This window comes from Elephas maximus, chromosome 5 (genome assembly GCF_024166365.1).
Source record: "Elephas maximus indicus isolate mEleMax1 chromosome 5, mEleMax1 primary haplotype, whole genome shotgun sequence".
In the NCBI taxonomy this organism is placed as follows: Eukaryota; Metazoa; Chordata; class Mammalia; order Proboscidea; family Elephantidae; genus Elephas; species Elephas maximus.
The window spans coordinates 108,288,824-108,306,684 of record NC_064823.1 but is presented as its reverse complement, the minus strand read 5'-3'; the positions used below and the strand labels follow the sequence as shown (position 1 = coordinate 108,306,684).

At 38.1% G+C, this 17,861-nt stretch overlaps 1 protein-coding gene across 17 annotated transcripts in view; it reads left to right on the top strand.

Moving 5' to 3' along the window:
- Positions 1 to 17,861, top strand: part of FIP1L1 (factor interacting with PAPOLA and CPSF1) — a 91,094-nt gene that overhangs the window by 26,476 nt on the left and 46,757 nt on the right. For 11 of the 17 annotated variants that reach the window (XM_049886916.1, XM_049886917.1, XM_049886915.1 and 8 more), the window contains 2 exons: positions 6,492 to 6,601; positions 17,062 to 17,169. In XM_049886916.1, coding sequence (XP_049742873.1) covers positions 6,492 to 6,601; positions 17,062 to 17,169 — 218 coding nt within the window. The remainder of the gene's footprint in view (positions 1 to 6,491; positions 6,602 to 17,061; positions 17,170 to 17,861) is intronic. The other 6 variants (XM_049886919.1, XM_049886918.1, XM_049886909.1 and 3 more) reach the window with 1 other exon arrangement.

The following is a 17,861-nucleotide window of genomic DNA, read 5'->3' as shown; positions in this document are numbered from 1 at the left end:
ACTTTCTTTTAGAGTCTGTCCTGTGAGGGATTCACTGAGCTTCTTGGATGGATATCTTCTTATCTTTCATAATGTAAGGGGGTTTTTCTGTCAGCAAATCTTCAGTTCTCTCTGTGTTTTCCATTGCCTTCCCCTGTTCTGGAACCCTGATCATGTACAAATTTTTCCTCTTGATGATGTCCCACATAATTCTTAGGCTTTCTTCTACACTTTTTCTAAGTGTGTCTCCCAGTAATTCAATTCTACTTGTACATCCTTTTATTAAGTTGTCCATTTCTGAAATTTTATTGTAACTTTTGTATTTCTAGTTGTTTTTGTTATGGTTTCTAATTGTTTATTTTGTTGTCATTCTTGTATTGTTTAGTGAATTCTTCTGTTGTTTTGTCTGGGTTTTCCTTGATCTCTCAGAGAATGCTGTATCAGGTACTTCCATTATCATTCCTTCCTCTGGAAGGTTGTCTGGTTCTTTATTTGTTCATTCGCTGGCGCTATCTAAGCCTCCTTCTTTGATTTGATATTGTCTCTGAGGCATCAAGGTCTTATTGTATGTTTGCTGCATCCTGATTTTTTGTTTTGTTTTGTTCTGATATAGCCGAGTAGGCAGGATGTGTGTGCTACCCTGGTTGCTAGTCTGGCTACGCTGGAGTTCTCATGCCTGTCTCTGGGTGGGGGGGGGAGTGACTGGGTGTGTGTATGCGGATCTCTGTTTGCTGGTCTTGCAGGGTGGTTGAGGATATAGCTGGTGTTTCTGGTGAAACGACCAGTCAGCTGGGTGTGGGTGTGGGGAGTGTTCACACTGGTCACTGGATTGGGTGTTGTGTGTGCACACTGTCAGTAGCTGGATGTTGTGGGCGAGGGTGGCCGAGTTGTCAGTTACAGGTCGGGGGCACAGAAACTCGGTGATGGTCCTAGGCAGGCCAGGTACAGAGTGGGCACAAGCCTCTGGTTATGGTGGGGGGGTAATGTGGGGGGCAATGCTTCCAGTCTGCAGGTGCCTGGTCAGAGGGCATGCCACTGTCTGCTAGAGCATGTGGTGGGGGAGAGTGTGCCGTCAGTCCTCAGAAGGGGAGATGGTTTGTACCATGGTCCCTGGTGGTCTGTGCTGCTGGAATGGGGGTTTGTGTTGCTCTCCACCTTGTTTCACTCTGGATGTTTCTTCTCAGTTTCTCTGCCTCCTGATTGGAATTCCGTGAAGTTGCCCCCTTACCCCTCACCTGTGATTGCTGCCCTCTTTGTCTCAAGATGGCCACATTGTGCCTGGCTAGTTGGCTACGCACCTCTGTTTCACCTCTTCTTGTTCGCTGTTTTCATTCAGTTTCTTCTTTCATTCCAGGTTTGATCTAGTTCTTTATCCCTTCGTTTGATGCACAGGGTTCCAGGCTTGACATCTGTATCTGTTTTACCTGGTTTTTCAGATGTCTCCTGCAGAGGGACAGCATGGTGCATTTGACTAGTCTGCCATCTTGACTCCTTCCCCCTCTTGGCTGTATTCTTTACAAAGCAGATTGCCAGGTCTTTCTCCTGTGGAGCCACTGGATGGGTTTGAACCACCAACCTTTTCGTTAGCAGTTGAGAGCTTTAATTGTTTCTGCCACCACTGCTTCTTAGGCTTCCGTGTGCTGCTGTTGTGTGCCATTGAGTCCATTCCAACTCATAGCCATCCTGTATGACAGTAGAACTGCCCCATAGGATTTCCTACACTGTAATGGTATGAGAGCAAATTGCCAGGTCTTTTCTTTTGCAGAGCCTCTGGTGGGTTTGAGCTGCAGACCTTTTGATTAGCAGGTGTGCACTTAATGATTGCACCACCAAAGCTCCTTAGGCTTCACTGTAGGGCTAATTTTTTTCAGAATCCCCGAGGTCAGTATCTTTAGGTTTGGTCTGTCTTTTTTCTGTTGGGGTAATCTGATTTTTCAGAGAAGACATATGTCTCCTGCCTACAGGATACATACCAAAAAACCAAACCAAACCTGTTGCCGTGACATCGATTCCCACTCATAGCGACCCAATAGGACTGAGTAAAACTGCCCCATAGAATTTTCAAGGAGCGCCTGGTAGATTTAAACTGCCAACCTTTTGGTTAGCAGCCATAGCACTTAACCACTATGCCACCATGGTTTCTGGAGGGTATGTATGGTTGGCGGATTCAAATGTTCTGGGGGCTAGGGTTGCCAATTGCTGAACTTTTTGGAGTCCTGTGAATTCTGTCTCTGCTTTCCCATTCAACTTAGAATCCATCTTTCTTTGATCTATTGAGTTAGTTACCATTTTTTCTTACCTGCTCTCAAAGTTCTAAATTTTGTTGCTTTCCCAATCTTTTTGTTTTTGTGGGTTTAAATAAAATTGTGATAACACATTTGTATGGTGTTCTACTGTTTTTTTAACTTAGCCTCTAGTAAATGTTTTCCTAGGTTTAAAAACTTTTTTTGATAAATATTTTAAACAACCTGTTATTTGCACATACCACAATTTATGTACCAAGTTTTCTTTCCTTGGATGTTGTTTGTAGTGTAAATTTTTTTAAATAGTGCTATATTGGGCAGGTGAAGGGAATTTCAAAATTTCTGGTACAGTAAAAGCACAGTTTGGGTAAATATTCAGCTTCTTGAGGTTATATAGACTTTAGGCAAGATATGTTTGAATGAATAAAGTCTGATATGATTTTTTTTTTCCAAAACAATATGGTCTTATAGTCATTTCTCAAACTAGAAATAATACTTTCATCATGCTCTGATTATACAAATTTTGAATATATACAATCCTGAGTGCAATATTTGAAGATGAACGTTAAGTAGATGGAGATGATGCAAGCTGATAAGGAGGGTTGCTAGAATGGTCAGGATTTTCAGAATTATTTAAGGAGTAATTGAGGAAATTAAGGAGAGAAGAAAACTAAGGAGAAACAAGCAATGGTCAGATATTTAAAAATCTGCCCTGTCTTCCTGATACCTTTTCTCACCTTTCTCTGCTCCCTCCCTCTTTCTCTTATACTCCTTTCATCTCCCTTCTCCCACTCTTTTCCCTTCTTCCTGCCCAGCTTTTAATTGATCATTTATCAGAAAGTATATTAAGTTAGATGGAATGGTCACAATAGACAGACTTTGTGGTCTTGGAGTTTGATCTTTTTTTATAATTTTTATTGTGCTTTAAGTGAAAGTTTACAAATCGAGTCAGTCTCTCATACAGAAATTTATATACACCTTGCTGTATACTCCTAATTGCTCTCCCCCTGATAAGACAGCACACTCCTTCCCTCCACTCTATTTTTGTGTCCATTCGGCCAGCTTCTGACCCCCTGTTCCCTCATCTCCCCTCCACACAGGAGATGCCAACACAGTCTCATGTGTCCACTTGATCCAAGAAGCTCACTCTTCACCAGTATCATTTTCTTTCCCATAGTCCAGTCCAGTCCCTATCTGAAGAGTTGGCTTTGGGAATCGTTCTTATCTTCTGCTAACAGAAGGTCTGGGGACCATGACCTCCAGGGTCTTTCTAGTCTCAGTCAGACCATTAAGTCTGGTCTTTTTACAAGTATTTGGGGTCTGCATCCCACTGCTCTCCTGCCCCCTCAAAGGTTCTTTGTTGTGTTCCCTGTCAGGGCAGTCCTTGGTTGTAGTCAGGCACCGTCTAGTTCTTCTGGTCTCAGGCGGATATAGTCTCAGGTTTATATGGTCCTTTCTGTCTCTTGGGCTCATAATTACCTTGTGTCTTTGGTGTTCTTCATTCTCCTTTGCTCCAGGTGGGTTGAGATCCATTGATGCATCTTAGATGGCGGCTTGCTAGCATTTAAGACCCCAAAAGGCACTCTTTGAGTTTATCTTAATGGGGAAGATAGATATTAATCATGGCAAAAATTATATAGTAATAAATTGTGTGCTCTATGATGGACTTCGGAGAAAAGACTTTTAATTTAAGCTCAGACCCAAAAGAGCCAAATAACAAATACTTATTGAGCTCTTACTGTGTGCTAGGCACTGTTTACTAGGCACTTGGGATACAGAATTGAACTGGGTACAGTCCATGTCTTCAGTGACCATATAATGTCAGCATACAAACAATAAACATATAACAAAGTAAGTAAGATAACTCCAGATAATGATATTAGTGAGAAATTCTGTGAAGAAAATAAAAAATGCCAACATGATTGTGTTTGGGAACACTAAGGGAAAGCTACTCTGTGGATACATTTGTATGATTAGAAAGAAGGTAGCCATAAGAAGATCTGGGGACAGAATATTCTAAGCAGAAGGGACATTTAGTACAAAAGCCCTGAGAAAAAGAACAGAAAAAAGGCCATGTGACTGGATCATAGTAGAAATGAGTTAGAGAGGAATAGAGGAAACCCAGGTGGAAGAGATAGACAAGACCCATACCATGCAAGTCCTTATAGGTCGTGATAAGAAATTTAGGTTTTATTCTCTTTGCAGTGGGAAACTATTGGATAGTTTTGAGCAGAGGAGAGATGAACTGGTTTATACTCTTGGGAGGATTGCTTTGGCTGTATACAGAGTGTAGATTTTAGAGAAGTAAGACCAAAGCGGAGACACTGTTCAGCAGATCAGGTGAGATGTTGTGGCGTATTATACTTGGACTTTAGGAGGGAACATAGAGATAATTGATGGAATTTAGTATGTATTTTAGGGGTAGAGTTAACATATTGGATGTTGACATGTATTGGAAAATTCCTAGGGTTATTTTTCTTGAGCAACTTGGTGGATAATAGTGCTGTTTACTTATATGGTGAAGACTTGGAGGATCAGATAGGGTGAAATGAGCAGTTCTGTTTTGCCATGCTAAGTTTTAGATGCCTATTAGACAGGTAAGAAGTTGGATAGATATTATTGGAGTTCAGAGGAGCAATTGGGACTATGGTGTCAACTCTGTGAGTATTCGTGACATCCTCAGGCCGAGTAATGAATTTCTTTTTTGGTGTTCCAATAACATTTTTTAGGTAGATACTATTTTTCATATCATTTATTATGTTGCTCTGATTGTTTGTGTATCTTTCTTTTGCTAAGGCCTGAGATTCTGTTGTGTTTCTCACTGTGGCCTCAGCTTCTGGTACATAGTAGATATTTAATAAATGGTGAATAAATCACTTTTTTCTCTGTCACTAGACCTTGTCAGTTTTGCCTATCAAATGTGTATCAAATCCATTTCTGTCTTTTTGTCCCTATTGTTAGGATCAATGCATTTTAAATGTTTTTTGTTTTTAAGCAGTAGAACTCATTATCAAATAAAATCTCAATAATGGAACCTTAATTATATGAAGGTGTCAGCTAGGGATTGGATTCAGCCCTATTAATAAGAGGTCAGACTATAATGGCTCAAATATGTAACATTTCTTTTTTTAAGTAATGACTAGTTGAAAGATAGGTGGCTTCTGATATTGAATCAGTGGTTACATATATCAGGGTCAAGATGTCTGAGGTGCTCTTGGCTTTCGCCTCTCAGGGAAGGAGAGTAATGCTGAATTAGGTCTGAATGGGTGCAGTAGAATTTAAATGAACCATAAAATATGGTGTGATATTATTCAAGTGTAGGGTAACTTGATCTTAAAAAATTCAGAGCCATTGGCATTGAATTGATTCTGACTCACAGCAGTCAAACTAACTTGAACTTTGTTTAAATTTAATAAATTGATGACTATTTTAAGATAGGAATGTAAGTGGAAAAGCAAAATAAAGGAGAGATTTCACCAGTCTACAGAAATCTGACTGGACAGCCAGAAGGTATGTAGGAGCAGAAAAGCAAAAAACCAAACTCACTGCTGCCGAGTTGATTCCGACTCATAATAACCCTATAGGACAGAGCGGAACTGCCCCATGGGGCTTCCAAGGAGCGGCTGGTGGATTCGAATGGCCTACGTTTCGGTTAACAGCCGAGTTGTCCACCACTGTACTACCAGGGCTCCAAAGGGGTATTAAAGAGACAACAAGTGCCTGAATTTAAGCTTTTAGGTCTGCTGAGCTGGTGGGATAGTGGTACTGTTGAAGGTGATGGGAAAGCATAGGAGAGAAATGACATGGAAGTGCAGGGGCAGATTATTCACGTTCGTGTTGTAGCGTAGTAGTCTGAATAGAAGATGCTCACAGTGGCTAAAATGGCCGCTGGTGGTTTTCTTAGCTAAGAGTAAACACAGATGGAGAAAAACTCTTCAAGGCCTTTCTTGAACTCTGAAGTTCATAACCAAGTACCTTGGACTTACCTGTGATGATCTAGGGGGATTTATGAAAGTTCTAAAGAGTTAAGTTTACAGGACGTTTTAGTGGCATTAATGTGAACTTTTTAATAGTTGGGTACATTTTGATCCCATAATTCATCTTTGGTGCCTTTCATTTAATGTTTTTTGAAAATTGGTTAATTTTACTAAATATCCAACAACAACAAAACATTTTTCCTTCTTTATCTGCACATCAAATGTTACAGATTTATTTTAAAATCTTAAGTGCAATATTCTAGTAAATAAGCTAATAACCCTTTTTTTTAAGGTACAGCAGGGAAGAACTGGAAATTCAGAGAAGGAAACAGTGCTTCCATCTACAAAAGCTGAGTTTACTTCTCCTCCTTCTCTGTTCAAGACTGGACTCCCACCAAGCAGGTTAGTGAGACAGTTATTACTCAAATTTATTGTAAAACATTGGTGTCTTTATATTGTATTAGTGCTGTATAAAATACAAATGGTCTGAATGTTCTGCCAAAAAAGTGGAACATTCTTTGTTTTTGTACAAAATTAATTCTTTCTGAAAAACTCCTCTGGGTACTAGTTGTAGCTTTAAAAAAAAATCTAGATAAGCAGGAAATGAAGAATGGTCTGTAATTCCGGTATGTCTAAGAAGACACGTCTTACAGGAGACGTGAAGACAGTAACAATGATCTTGCTGTTTTCTGTGCTTATTATCCTCACATAGAGATTTATTGGACTTCCTAAGTCTAGACCTATTGGCCGAAAGGTGTCTTATGGATTTTAGTAAAGGAGGTTGTAGAAAATTCAGCCTGGAAAATCTTTAATATTAAAAGCATTTTTTTTTTCTTTGCTTTCATGTGATAATACCTAACTTTGTTTTCTAGAGGGTACCAATCGTAAGAGGCAAATATGCTGCCAAATGTCCTTTTAACTTAAAAGTGACAAATGGCCACCTCATTACCAGGAAAATGGCAAGGGGTACCCTAAGGCTAGGGAAGTTTGATGTTAGCAGTTTAATCTTTGGTTAAAGACAACCTAACTCAGTTATTTCTCTGAACCTGCAACAAGTCAGTAACAACTATTATTAGGTCTCAGCCAGATTGTTTACCTTTTGTGTTATTTAAATTTATTTTATACAGTTTTCTGTTTTTGTTATTCTGTAGTTGTGTATTTTCCGCTTATGAGATTATATTTCGTAGTACACTAATGGCAGGAAGAGACCTTATAGGAGCATCCACTTTAGCCCTAAGATACAGATTCTTAAAGCTTTCAGCCAAAATTAAATGTCTGAAAGCCATCAGGGATTTCGACTAGCTGTTCTCTAAATAGCTAGTCATGGACATTTCCAATTGTGATTATTTAACTAAACCCAATCTCATGAAATGTTTGGTTAAAGAAGTTATAATAGTGAAGGAATATCGATCCTTTCCTTTAATATGTGATATACTTTGGTTTCTACATTTTTAAAAAGAGGTCCCCTTTCATTCATTGAGCTAGTGGTGTTCAATGGCATAGAGTGGTATCGAAGAGCTTAGACTCTGGGGTTCAAATTCTGGCTCTAGTACTTACTAGCTGTGTATCCTTGGACGGTTTCCTTAATCTCATTGTGCCTCCATTTTCTAATCTGTAAAAGGTAGTGATAGTATTTCACTCACAGGATGGTTATGTAGATCCTTCCATCACTTTTTCCCCCCTTTGGCCAGATTATGTAGGGCCTTCTGCCGTTATAAGAACTTTGGCTTTTCTTATAAGTAAAACAAAAGGGGAGTCTACCACCACATTTTGAGCAGAGCAATGATATAATCTGATTTAGGTTTATAAGTCCTCAGTTTAACTGCTTTATTAAGAACAGGCTACAGAAAGGCTAAGGTAGGAAACTGGGAGGCCAGTTAGGAGGGTATAGCCGTTACCTATGCAAGGGATAATAGTGACTTTCGGACCAAGGTGGTAATGGTGGAAGTGGTGAGAAGTAATCAAATTCTGCGTATCTTTCAAAGGATCAGCCAATAGAATGTCCCGAATGTGGATTGTAGACAGAAGTCAAGAATGAGTCCAACTTTTTTGTGCTGAGCAACTCAGTCAGAAAGGTGGATTTGTCTTTACTGGTATGGAAGAGACTGCAGGAGGCATGGTTTTTAGAGGGAGAAGACCAAGATTTCAATTGAGGATAAATTAATTTGAGATGTCTGTTATACATACAAATGGAAAATTTGAAGAAGCAATTGGGTATATGAATCTGGAGGAGATGGAAAAGGTATGACCTGGAGATAAAATTTGGCAGTGATCAGTGTTTAAATAGTATTTGAAGCTGTGAGACTAAGTTAGATTGCCAAGAGGTGAGTATTGATAGAGAAGTGGTAAAAGGGCAGAGCCCATGGGCATACCCTTGCAAGTCAGAAAAGTAAGGATGAAGCAGTGACAGACTGAAATAAGGAGGAATGACTAGTAAAGTAGGAAGAAAAGCATGTGTTTTCAAAGAAGGAAAGATAAGCAATTTTCAGATTCTAAAAAAAAAAAATTTTTTTTTTTTACTGATTGGCCAAGTAAATTGAAGGTCAAGAATTGACTGTTGGTTTAAAAATGTGGGGGTCATTGGTGATCCTGACGAGGATCATTTTCAATGGTAATGGTGAAGATAAAAGATGTATTGGAATGAGCTCAGTAGAGAATGGGAGGGGAAGAATTAGAAAGCAGTGATCATTATTATTATTTGCTATAAGAAGTCAGAAATAGGACACTAGCTGTAAGGAAACAGGGATATGTGGGGTCAGGAGAAGATTTTTTTCAACATGAAAGAAATTGCAGTATATTTGTATACTGAGGGGAATGAGTTAGTAGAAGGGGAAACTGATGCAGGGTGTGAGGAGGGGTAGTTCATAGAGCAGTAGTCTTTATGGAGGCCAGAGAGGGTGGGATATAATGTGCAAGTGGAGGGGTTAGCTTTAATTAGGAGCACGAAGAGTTCATCCATAGTCATAGGGAAGGCGCCAGTGCAGGTGGGTTTGTAGATAATGGTGATGGGAACAACTGAAAGTTATTTCTGATTACCTTGGTTTTTTTTCCAGCGAAATAGGATACAGATTTACCTGGTGAGAGTGAGGATAGTTGAAGAAGATATTAGAGGTTTGAGAAGGTATGAAACAGTAACCTGGGGGTTTGTGAATAAACTACAAGAAATACATAGGATTGCTAAGCAGTAGCTGGAGGGAAATGTAGGGTCAAAAGATGACTGTTTTCAAGATGGGAGAAATTACAGCATTTTTATATGCTGATGGGAATGAGTAAGTGGAGTGGAAAACTGATGACATAGGGAGACTGTACATTTCCAGCATTTTTGGAAGTAAATAGTCACAGGTTTAAAATGAGACAAGCCAGCTTGCTCGTGTGTTTCTCTTGCCATTGTCAGGTATGCTTGTGTTCATGAAGAGTAACCAGAGTTGGATTTAACAGGGTTGAGGTTATACCAGGCCAGGCATATATGACAGGGATAGAAGGGCAAGGAGGTTGAGAGCATTCATGAGGGGGTGATTATAATCATAGACTGTGGATCTAAGGAGAAGTGGAGACAGTAAGGAGCGGTGAGAGGACAGAGGGGAGTAAGGGCCAGTTAAAAAAAAAAAAAAAGGAGGTAAAGAAATGACAGAAAAATTAGCAGGTCCTTTGCTACCACTAAAGGAAAAATGGGTAATTACTAGCACAACTTATAGTAACACCCAGCATGTCAGTACTGTCACTTTTGGATATAAAGGAGAGTACCCATTGCTTAGGAGCCCTGGTGGCCCAGTGGTGAAGAGATCCACCAGCTGCTCCTTGGAAACCCAATGGGGCAATTTTATTCTGTCCTACAGGGTCGTTATGAGTCAGAACTGCCTCAACGGCAATGAGTTTGGTTTGGGGTTTTTTTTTTACCCATGCATTGCTTATTAAGAAAGTTTGTTTTCTAGATTCATCTTTGATTTCATACTTTTCAGTCGATGTGAAATAAATTTCCTTAAATTTATTTTATGTCTTTCCCTAATACAAATAGTGTGCTCTTTTTCTATTTTACTTATATTTATGGAAATGGGAGAGACATCTTTGAAAGTAAAAGTGTATTGACTTTAGAGAGAAGACAGTAATGTCATTCATTATTAAGGCATGATAGAGGCTGTACAGCAAATACTTAAGAGTAATGAATTATTAACCTCAGCACTATATTTCCATTGTTTAAAATCTTAGGTTGTCTTGTTAATGCATAAATGGCTGTTGTAGTGTTTGCACACAACTTTTTTTTTTTTAGGTTTTTTCAGTAGTAATCCTGGCTTTGTAACTTTCTGTACTGCCCAGCTTTCTGTGCTGCTCAGCATCTTAGAATACTTAAGTCAAATGTTATATTTAATATTTGTACATATCAGAATGTTGTGCTCAATCTTTAAAAGTTTTCATATTATTTACCCTATTTTTGAAGTACACACAGAAAAGTGACGTTGTGAATATACAGCTTGATAAATTTTCACAAGCCAAGCACGCCCACATAACCAGCATACAGATCGATAAACAGAATATTACCACTACCTCATCGAAAGCCCTTGTGCCCCCTTCATTCATAGTTTTACCTTTTTTAATGTTTTAAGGAAAATTCAAACTTATAAAATTGTAAGAAAAGCACAACTTCTATATACCGTTCACCTAGATTCATCAGTTAATATTTTGCCACATTAGTTTTATAATTTATCAAAAATAAAGATATTTTTGAAGTGCTTCAGCATGTATTGCCTGAGAACAGGCACGTACAATTACCAAATTCAGAAAATCTAATAATGAATCAGTTGTTTTACCTCGTATACAGGCCATATACAGATTTTGCCAGTTGTTCTAATAATGTTTGTTGTGGCAGTTCTGTTCTTTTCCCCTGTCTAGTCCAGGATTATTCTTTACATTGAACTCTATCCTTTTGATCAGTGACCAGCTGCTATCAAGTCAATTCCTACTCATGGTGACCTCCTGTAAAACTGTGTTCCATAGCGGTTTTTTTTGGCAGGGTGGGATTTTGGAGAAAGTTTACATAGCAAATGAGGTTCTCATTTAACAATTTCTATAGGGTCGCTATGAGTCGGAATTGACTCTATGGCAGTGGGTTTTTATATGTATTCAGTGACATCGGTTACACTTTTCACAGTGTGTCAGCATTCTCATTATTTCCATTCTGGTTATTCTGTTTCATTAATCTGGCCTTCTTGTCCCACCTTACTTTCTCATCTTTGGTCGAGGGTAGATGTTGCCCGTTAGGTCTCATTTAGATGGTTGTTTAGAGGAGCACAGTACTTATGGATAATATTATTTATGAGCCACTCTGTTTTTTGATTTGGTTGATCCCACACCTCTGGGAGTGGTTTGAATTCCAAGTTTAAAGGGTATTGCAGGGTGTTAGTCTTGGGGTTTCTTCCAGTTTCTACTGGTCCAGTAAGCTTGGCCTTTTTTTTTTTTTTTTTAGGAATTTGAATTATTTTGTATACTTTTTTCTCATTCTATCAGGTATCATCTATTGTGTGCCTGGTCAGAACAGCTGGTAGTGGTAGCTGGGCTAGAAGGTTTCCAATGGCTGATTTTTTTTTTTTTTGGAAGTAGATTGCCAGGCCTTCTGCAGTACCTCTAGGTGGACTCCAGCCTTTCAGTTAAGAGTCACTGTGCAGGGACTCTGTCTTAGTTATCTAGTGCTCCTGTAACAAATACAAGTGGATGGCTTTAAACAAAGAAATATATTCTCTCACAGTCTAGGAGGCTAGAAGTCCCAATTCAGGGCGCCAGCTCCAGGGGAAGGCATTTTCTCTCTTGTTGTCTCTGGGGGAATGTCCTCATCATCAATCTTCCCCTGGTCAAGGAGCTTCTCAGCTCAGGGATCCAAGGTCCTATGGATGTGCTCTGCTCCAGGCTCTGCTTTCTTGGTGGTAGGAGATCCCTCTGTCTGTCTGCTCGTTTCTTTTGTATCTACAAAGAGATTGACTCATTTATAACTGAATCTTGTAGATTTGAATCCTGCCTCATTAATATAACTGCCTCTAATCCTGCCTTGTTAACATCCTAGAGATAGGATTTACAACTTATAGGAAAATCACATCAGATAACAAAATGGTGGACAGTTACTCAATACTAGAAATCATGGCTTAGTCAGCTTGACACACGTTTTTGGGGAAGACCGTTCAATCCGTGACAGAGTCCTTATATTTCTTTAGTCTTCTTTAATCTGGAACAGCTTCTCAGCCGCCTTTTCTATTTCTTGACATTGAATTTTGTAAGTATAGAGTTCATTTGTTTTGTAGATAGTCCCTCAATCTGGGTTTACTTGATGTTTCTTTATTATTAGATTCAGGTTTTGCTTTAGGCAAGAATACTAAATAAGTGATACTGTGTCCATTTCAGTGTATCAGACTGGAGATGCGTCATGCCAGCTTGTCCTCTTATCAGTGGTAACTTTAGTCACTTAGTGGTGGTGAAGTCCTTCAAAGCTACTGTTTTCCCACTGCAAAGTTACTGTTTTCCTCCTTTGTGTTTACTAAGTAATCTGTGGGGAGACCGTAAGTATCTTGTCCCTCTTCAAACATTACAAAGATTTTAGCACCCACTGATGATTTTTTGCCTGAATCAACTATTACTGTAATGGCTACAAAAGAGTGATTATCTAACTCTGTTGTTTCTTTTGTATTTATTAGTTGACATTGTCCTTTAAAAATGAACCTTACCAGTTCCCTCACTTATTAATTTATTATCGTTTTAGACTCATTAATTATCTTTTTGGGGGATATATGTGTGTGTATATGGCTTATTTGTATATATGGAAACCCTGGTAGCATAGTGGTTAAGAGCTATGGCTGCTAACCAAAAGGTCAGCAGTTCAAATCCACCAGGTGCTCCTTGGAAACCGTATGGGGCAGTTCTACTCTTGTCCTGTAGGGTCGCTATGAGTCGGAATCGACTCAGTGGCAGTGGGTTTGGTTTTGGGTTTATATATATATATGATTTATATATATTTTCACATTCCAGCTGTTTCAAATTTGGCCAGTTGGAGTACTTTTGATACGTCCTCATCATTTTTTTGTGGGCTTTTTTTACTCTTCAGTATTACTAAGCTGTGTTCCAGGTTTATCTTGTACTTTCCCTTGCACATCCCAGAGGTAGTCATTTCGCGAAGGTGCCCTGATTACTTTTAATAGGAAATGGTAATTAGAAACCAAGATCTGGGTGCTAGCTGTGCTCATTGCTGTTGCTGTTGTTAGGTGCTGTCAAGTCAGTTCCAACTCTTGATGACTGTATGTATAACGGAACAAAGCACTGCCCAGTACTGCACCATCCTCACAATTGTTATGTTTGAGCTCATTCTTGCAGCCACTGTGTCATTCCATCTCCTTGGGTGTCTTCCTTTTTTTTCGCTGACCGTCTACTTTACCAAGCATGAAGTCCTTCTCCAGGAGCTGGTCCCTCCTGATAATGTGTCCAAAGTACGTAAGATGAAGCCTTTCCATCCTTTCTTCTAAGGAGCATTCTGTCAGTACTTCTTCCAAGGCAGATTTGTTCATTCTTCTGGCATTTGATGGTATATTCAGTATTCTTTGCCAATACCATATTTAAAAGGCATCAATTCTTTGGTCTTCCATATTCATTGTTCAGTTTCCGCATGCATATGAGGCGATTGAAAATACCATGGCTTGGGTCATGCTCACCTTAGTCCTCAAAGTGACGTCTTTTTTTTTTTTTTTTTTAACACTCGGAAGAGATCTTTTGCAGCAGATCTGCCTAATGCAATACGTTATTTGATTTCTTGAGTGCTGCTTCCATGGGCGTGGATTGTGGATCCAGGTAAAACGAAATCCTTGACAACTTAAATCTTTTCTCCATTTGTCATGATGTTGCTTATTTGTCCAGTAGTGGCTCGATATATTGAAGGCTGTGGTTTTTGATCTTCATCAGTAAGTGCATCAAGTCCTCTTTACTTTTAGCAAGCAAAGTTGTGTCTTCTGCATATCACAGGTTGTTAATGAGCCTTTCTCCAGTCCTGATCCGTGTTCTTCTTGTAGTCTATCTTCTTATATTATTTGCTGAGCATACAGATGGAATAAGTATGGCGAAGGGATACAACCCTGACACACACCTTTCCTGATTTTAAACCACACAGTATCCCCTTGTTCAGTTCAAACAAATGCCTTTTGGTCTGTGTACTGGTTCCTCTTGAACACAATTAAATTTTCTGAAAGTCCCATTCTTTGCAATGTTATCCGTAATTTGTTATGATCCACACAGTCGAATGGCTTTGTGTAGTCGGTAAAACACAGGTAGACATCCTTCTGGTATTCTCTGTTTCCAGCCATGATTCCTCTGACATCAGCAGTGATATTCCTTGTTCAATGTCCTGTTCTGAATCTGGCTTGAGTTTCTGGCAGTTCCCTGTCGACGTACTACTGCACCTGCTTTTGAATTATCTTCAGAAATGTACTTGTGTGTGATATTAATAATATTTGATAATTTCCACATTCTGTTGGATTACCTTTCTTGGAAATGAGCACAAATATCGATCTCTTCCAGTTGGTTGGCCAGGTAGTTGTCTTCCAAATTTCTTGGTATAGACAAGTGAGCACTTCTAAGTTAACATCCTTGTGTTGAAATTCCTAAATTGGTATTCCATCAGTTCCTGGAGCCTTGTTTTTCACCAGTGCTTTTAATACAATGTTAATTCCTTCAGGACCATCAATTCTTGATCATATGCTACCTTCTGAAATGATTGAACATTGACCAGTTCTTTTTGGTTCAGTAACTCTATATTCCTTCCATCTTCTTTTGATGCTTCAAAAGTATTTTCCACATAGAATCCTTCAAGGTTTGAGTTGCAATACTGAAGGATTCTATGTGGAAAATAGTTCTTTCCACCTGAGAAGTGCCAAGCTTGTCCTTCCCTTTTGGTTTTCTAACTCCAGGTCTTTTGCACATTTCATTATAATATTTTGTCTTCTCGAATTGCCCTTTGAAATCATCTGCTCAGCTCTTTTACTTCATCGTTTCTTCGCTTTAGCAACTCTACTGCATTCAAGAGCAAGTTTCAGAGTCTCTCGACATCCATTTTAGTCTTTTTCTTTCCTGTCTTTTTAATGACCTTTTGCTTTCTTTATGTATGATGTCCTTGATGTCATCCTACAACTTGTCTGGTCTTTGGTATTTAGTTTTCGGTGCATCAGATCTGTTCTTGAGATACTCTCTAAGTTCGGGTGGGATATACTCAAAGTTGTACTTTGGCTCTCGTGGAGTAGCTTGTTGCTAATGGGGTGTAGTTACTTCCAAACCTTTTCAGCAGTCAGAACTAGAAAAAACTAGCATTATTAATATGAAATTGCCACATGTATATTAAAATAAATTAATCATGAATTTATGATTCCTTTACTTCCAGTTCAATACCACAGGGCCCTGTTCCATATTGCATCTTCCTTTCCCTACAAGGAGAACCTGGTTGCCAACAGCTTTAATGTATATACTCATTTTCTTAATCCTAGAGTACACATAAAATGAATTCAGAACTTCTGCACTTAGCATTACAAGGAACAAACTTACATAGAGTTCGAGGTTTATTTGCGATTCTTTTCTTGCTTTTTTTTATTTGCATGAGAATTGTATTTTAATTTTTTGAAATTTATACTTTGAGAGTGTAAATAGTGAAAATTTCACAATGGAAAGATAAGAGTGGATAAAACACAAATCCAAGTATATGCTATTTACATGAGATGTATCTAAAGCAAATATGTAAAATGATTGAAACTATTCAGTGGACGAAGATACGTCAGGCAACTGTTCGATTCTTCTCTTTTATTATTTTTGGTTGAGGGCATATAATCAAAATATTCTGTGCAGTTTTCTTCAGAGTGGTTTATGTCATTCATTTAAAATATAATTTTGTTCATTGTTTCTGTTTGTGCATTTCTTTTCCTCCATGCTTCTTGATTTAATTTTTTCTAAATTGGCTGTTTTTAGAAATTTAGAAAATGTGTGCACTTTGTACAGAGTTCCATTTACCCATTTTTTATTTTATTTTTATCGTTATATAACATTTAACATAGTTTCAAAGGTGAGATTGTTTGAAGTATACTCAGAAGATTATTACTCCTCTCCCTGTTTTTTTCACTGCTGTTGATAACCATTTTTATTTTAGTTTTTGGTTTATTCCTCCTGTGTTTGTTTTTATGTAAACATATGTGTGTGTATGTATTTTTTATTTTTTCCTATTGCTTTGAAAGAGCATCTTACTAGTCTAGTCCTGTAAAGATTTGCAAGAATGTGAATAGCTGAACTTTTTATGGAGTATGTTGCCAGTGATAAAATTAGCTTTCTTTAGAATTTTACTTTGAAAGAATTGTTATTTTGAAGTAGAATTTTTATAAAACAGATACTTAGTTCAGGTTTTTTATGGAACATGTCATTGTTACTGTTAATTGGTTGCACTGATAATACTTTTACTTGTTACTGAAGAATATAGGGAAAGAAATACTAAAATATAAAATATTTTGTGAAACCACAGAAATTAATATTATTGATTCCTGAAAGCATAGAAATTTATGTCTTGCAGTGTAACCTGAAGTAAGTCCTTGGTTGTGAGTTCTGCATTTTGACATGGTAATGTCTATGCTGAAGAATATTTCTAAAAATATTTTAGATTTAATAAAATGTTGGTATTATGTCTATATTTAAATACCGGTAGCAGTCTTAGTATCAAAGCAATTATTTTATATGACTTGAAGAGAATGATACTATAGGAACATGCTACAGAACTTTAGGAAAAGTATGTCAAGGAAAGAAACAACAAGGGGGGTGAGAGACAACAATATGTAAGAAAAAACCTAGAAAATTTATCTCACCAGAAACAGCACCTCTTCTCAGTCTCAGACAAGTACTGCCTCCAGAAAAGCCAATTCAAGCGTTGGGAAGTGGCAGGATCGTTATGGGAGGGCCGAATCACCTGATCTAAGGTAAGGCTGTTTTTGAACATTGGATATTCCCTGATATTTAGATCTTCAGTATTGTTTTGTCTTATTAGCGAGATAATAAGTTTTGATTAGACTGCAACATTTTACCCCTGAAATTATGCTTTTTCAGTATAGAGTTTAGGTTTTTAAATTACCTTTGAATCAGGCTATATCCTCCCATGTCTTGCCTTTCCTCCCTCTGGCCTTTTATTATATATAATAAGTTGCATGGAACCATCTTAATGAGTGCTCATAAAATGTTTTCTTCTCCTTGCTGTAGCTTTGATTTTTCTTTCTCGTATCATGCCTTGTTGAAAAATCCCGTGGAACTTCCTACTACTTATTAAATAGAATCTAACCTACTAAGCCATTATTTTAAAAAAAAAATAAAATTTGACTCCTCTGCATTTTTCTAATACAATTGTTTTACTGCATAAACCTGCCACTCCATTAAGTTGGGTCTACCAGCTGCCCTAGGATGTACCATTACCTTAACTGTTGCTGTGGTTTTACTCATGATTCACCCTGTTAGAATTTTGGTTTGTGTTCTAATGTTTACTAAGCATGTGTCCTTATACAGGTAATGTAATCTCTCTGAGCCTATAAAATAGGAATAATAACTTCTACTGTGAGGGATGTAGTGAGAAGCAAATATGTTAGGGTATGAAAGTACTTTACCAATAGTATTCAGTCTG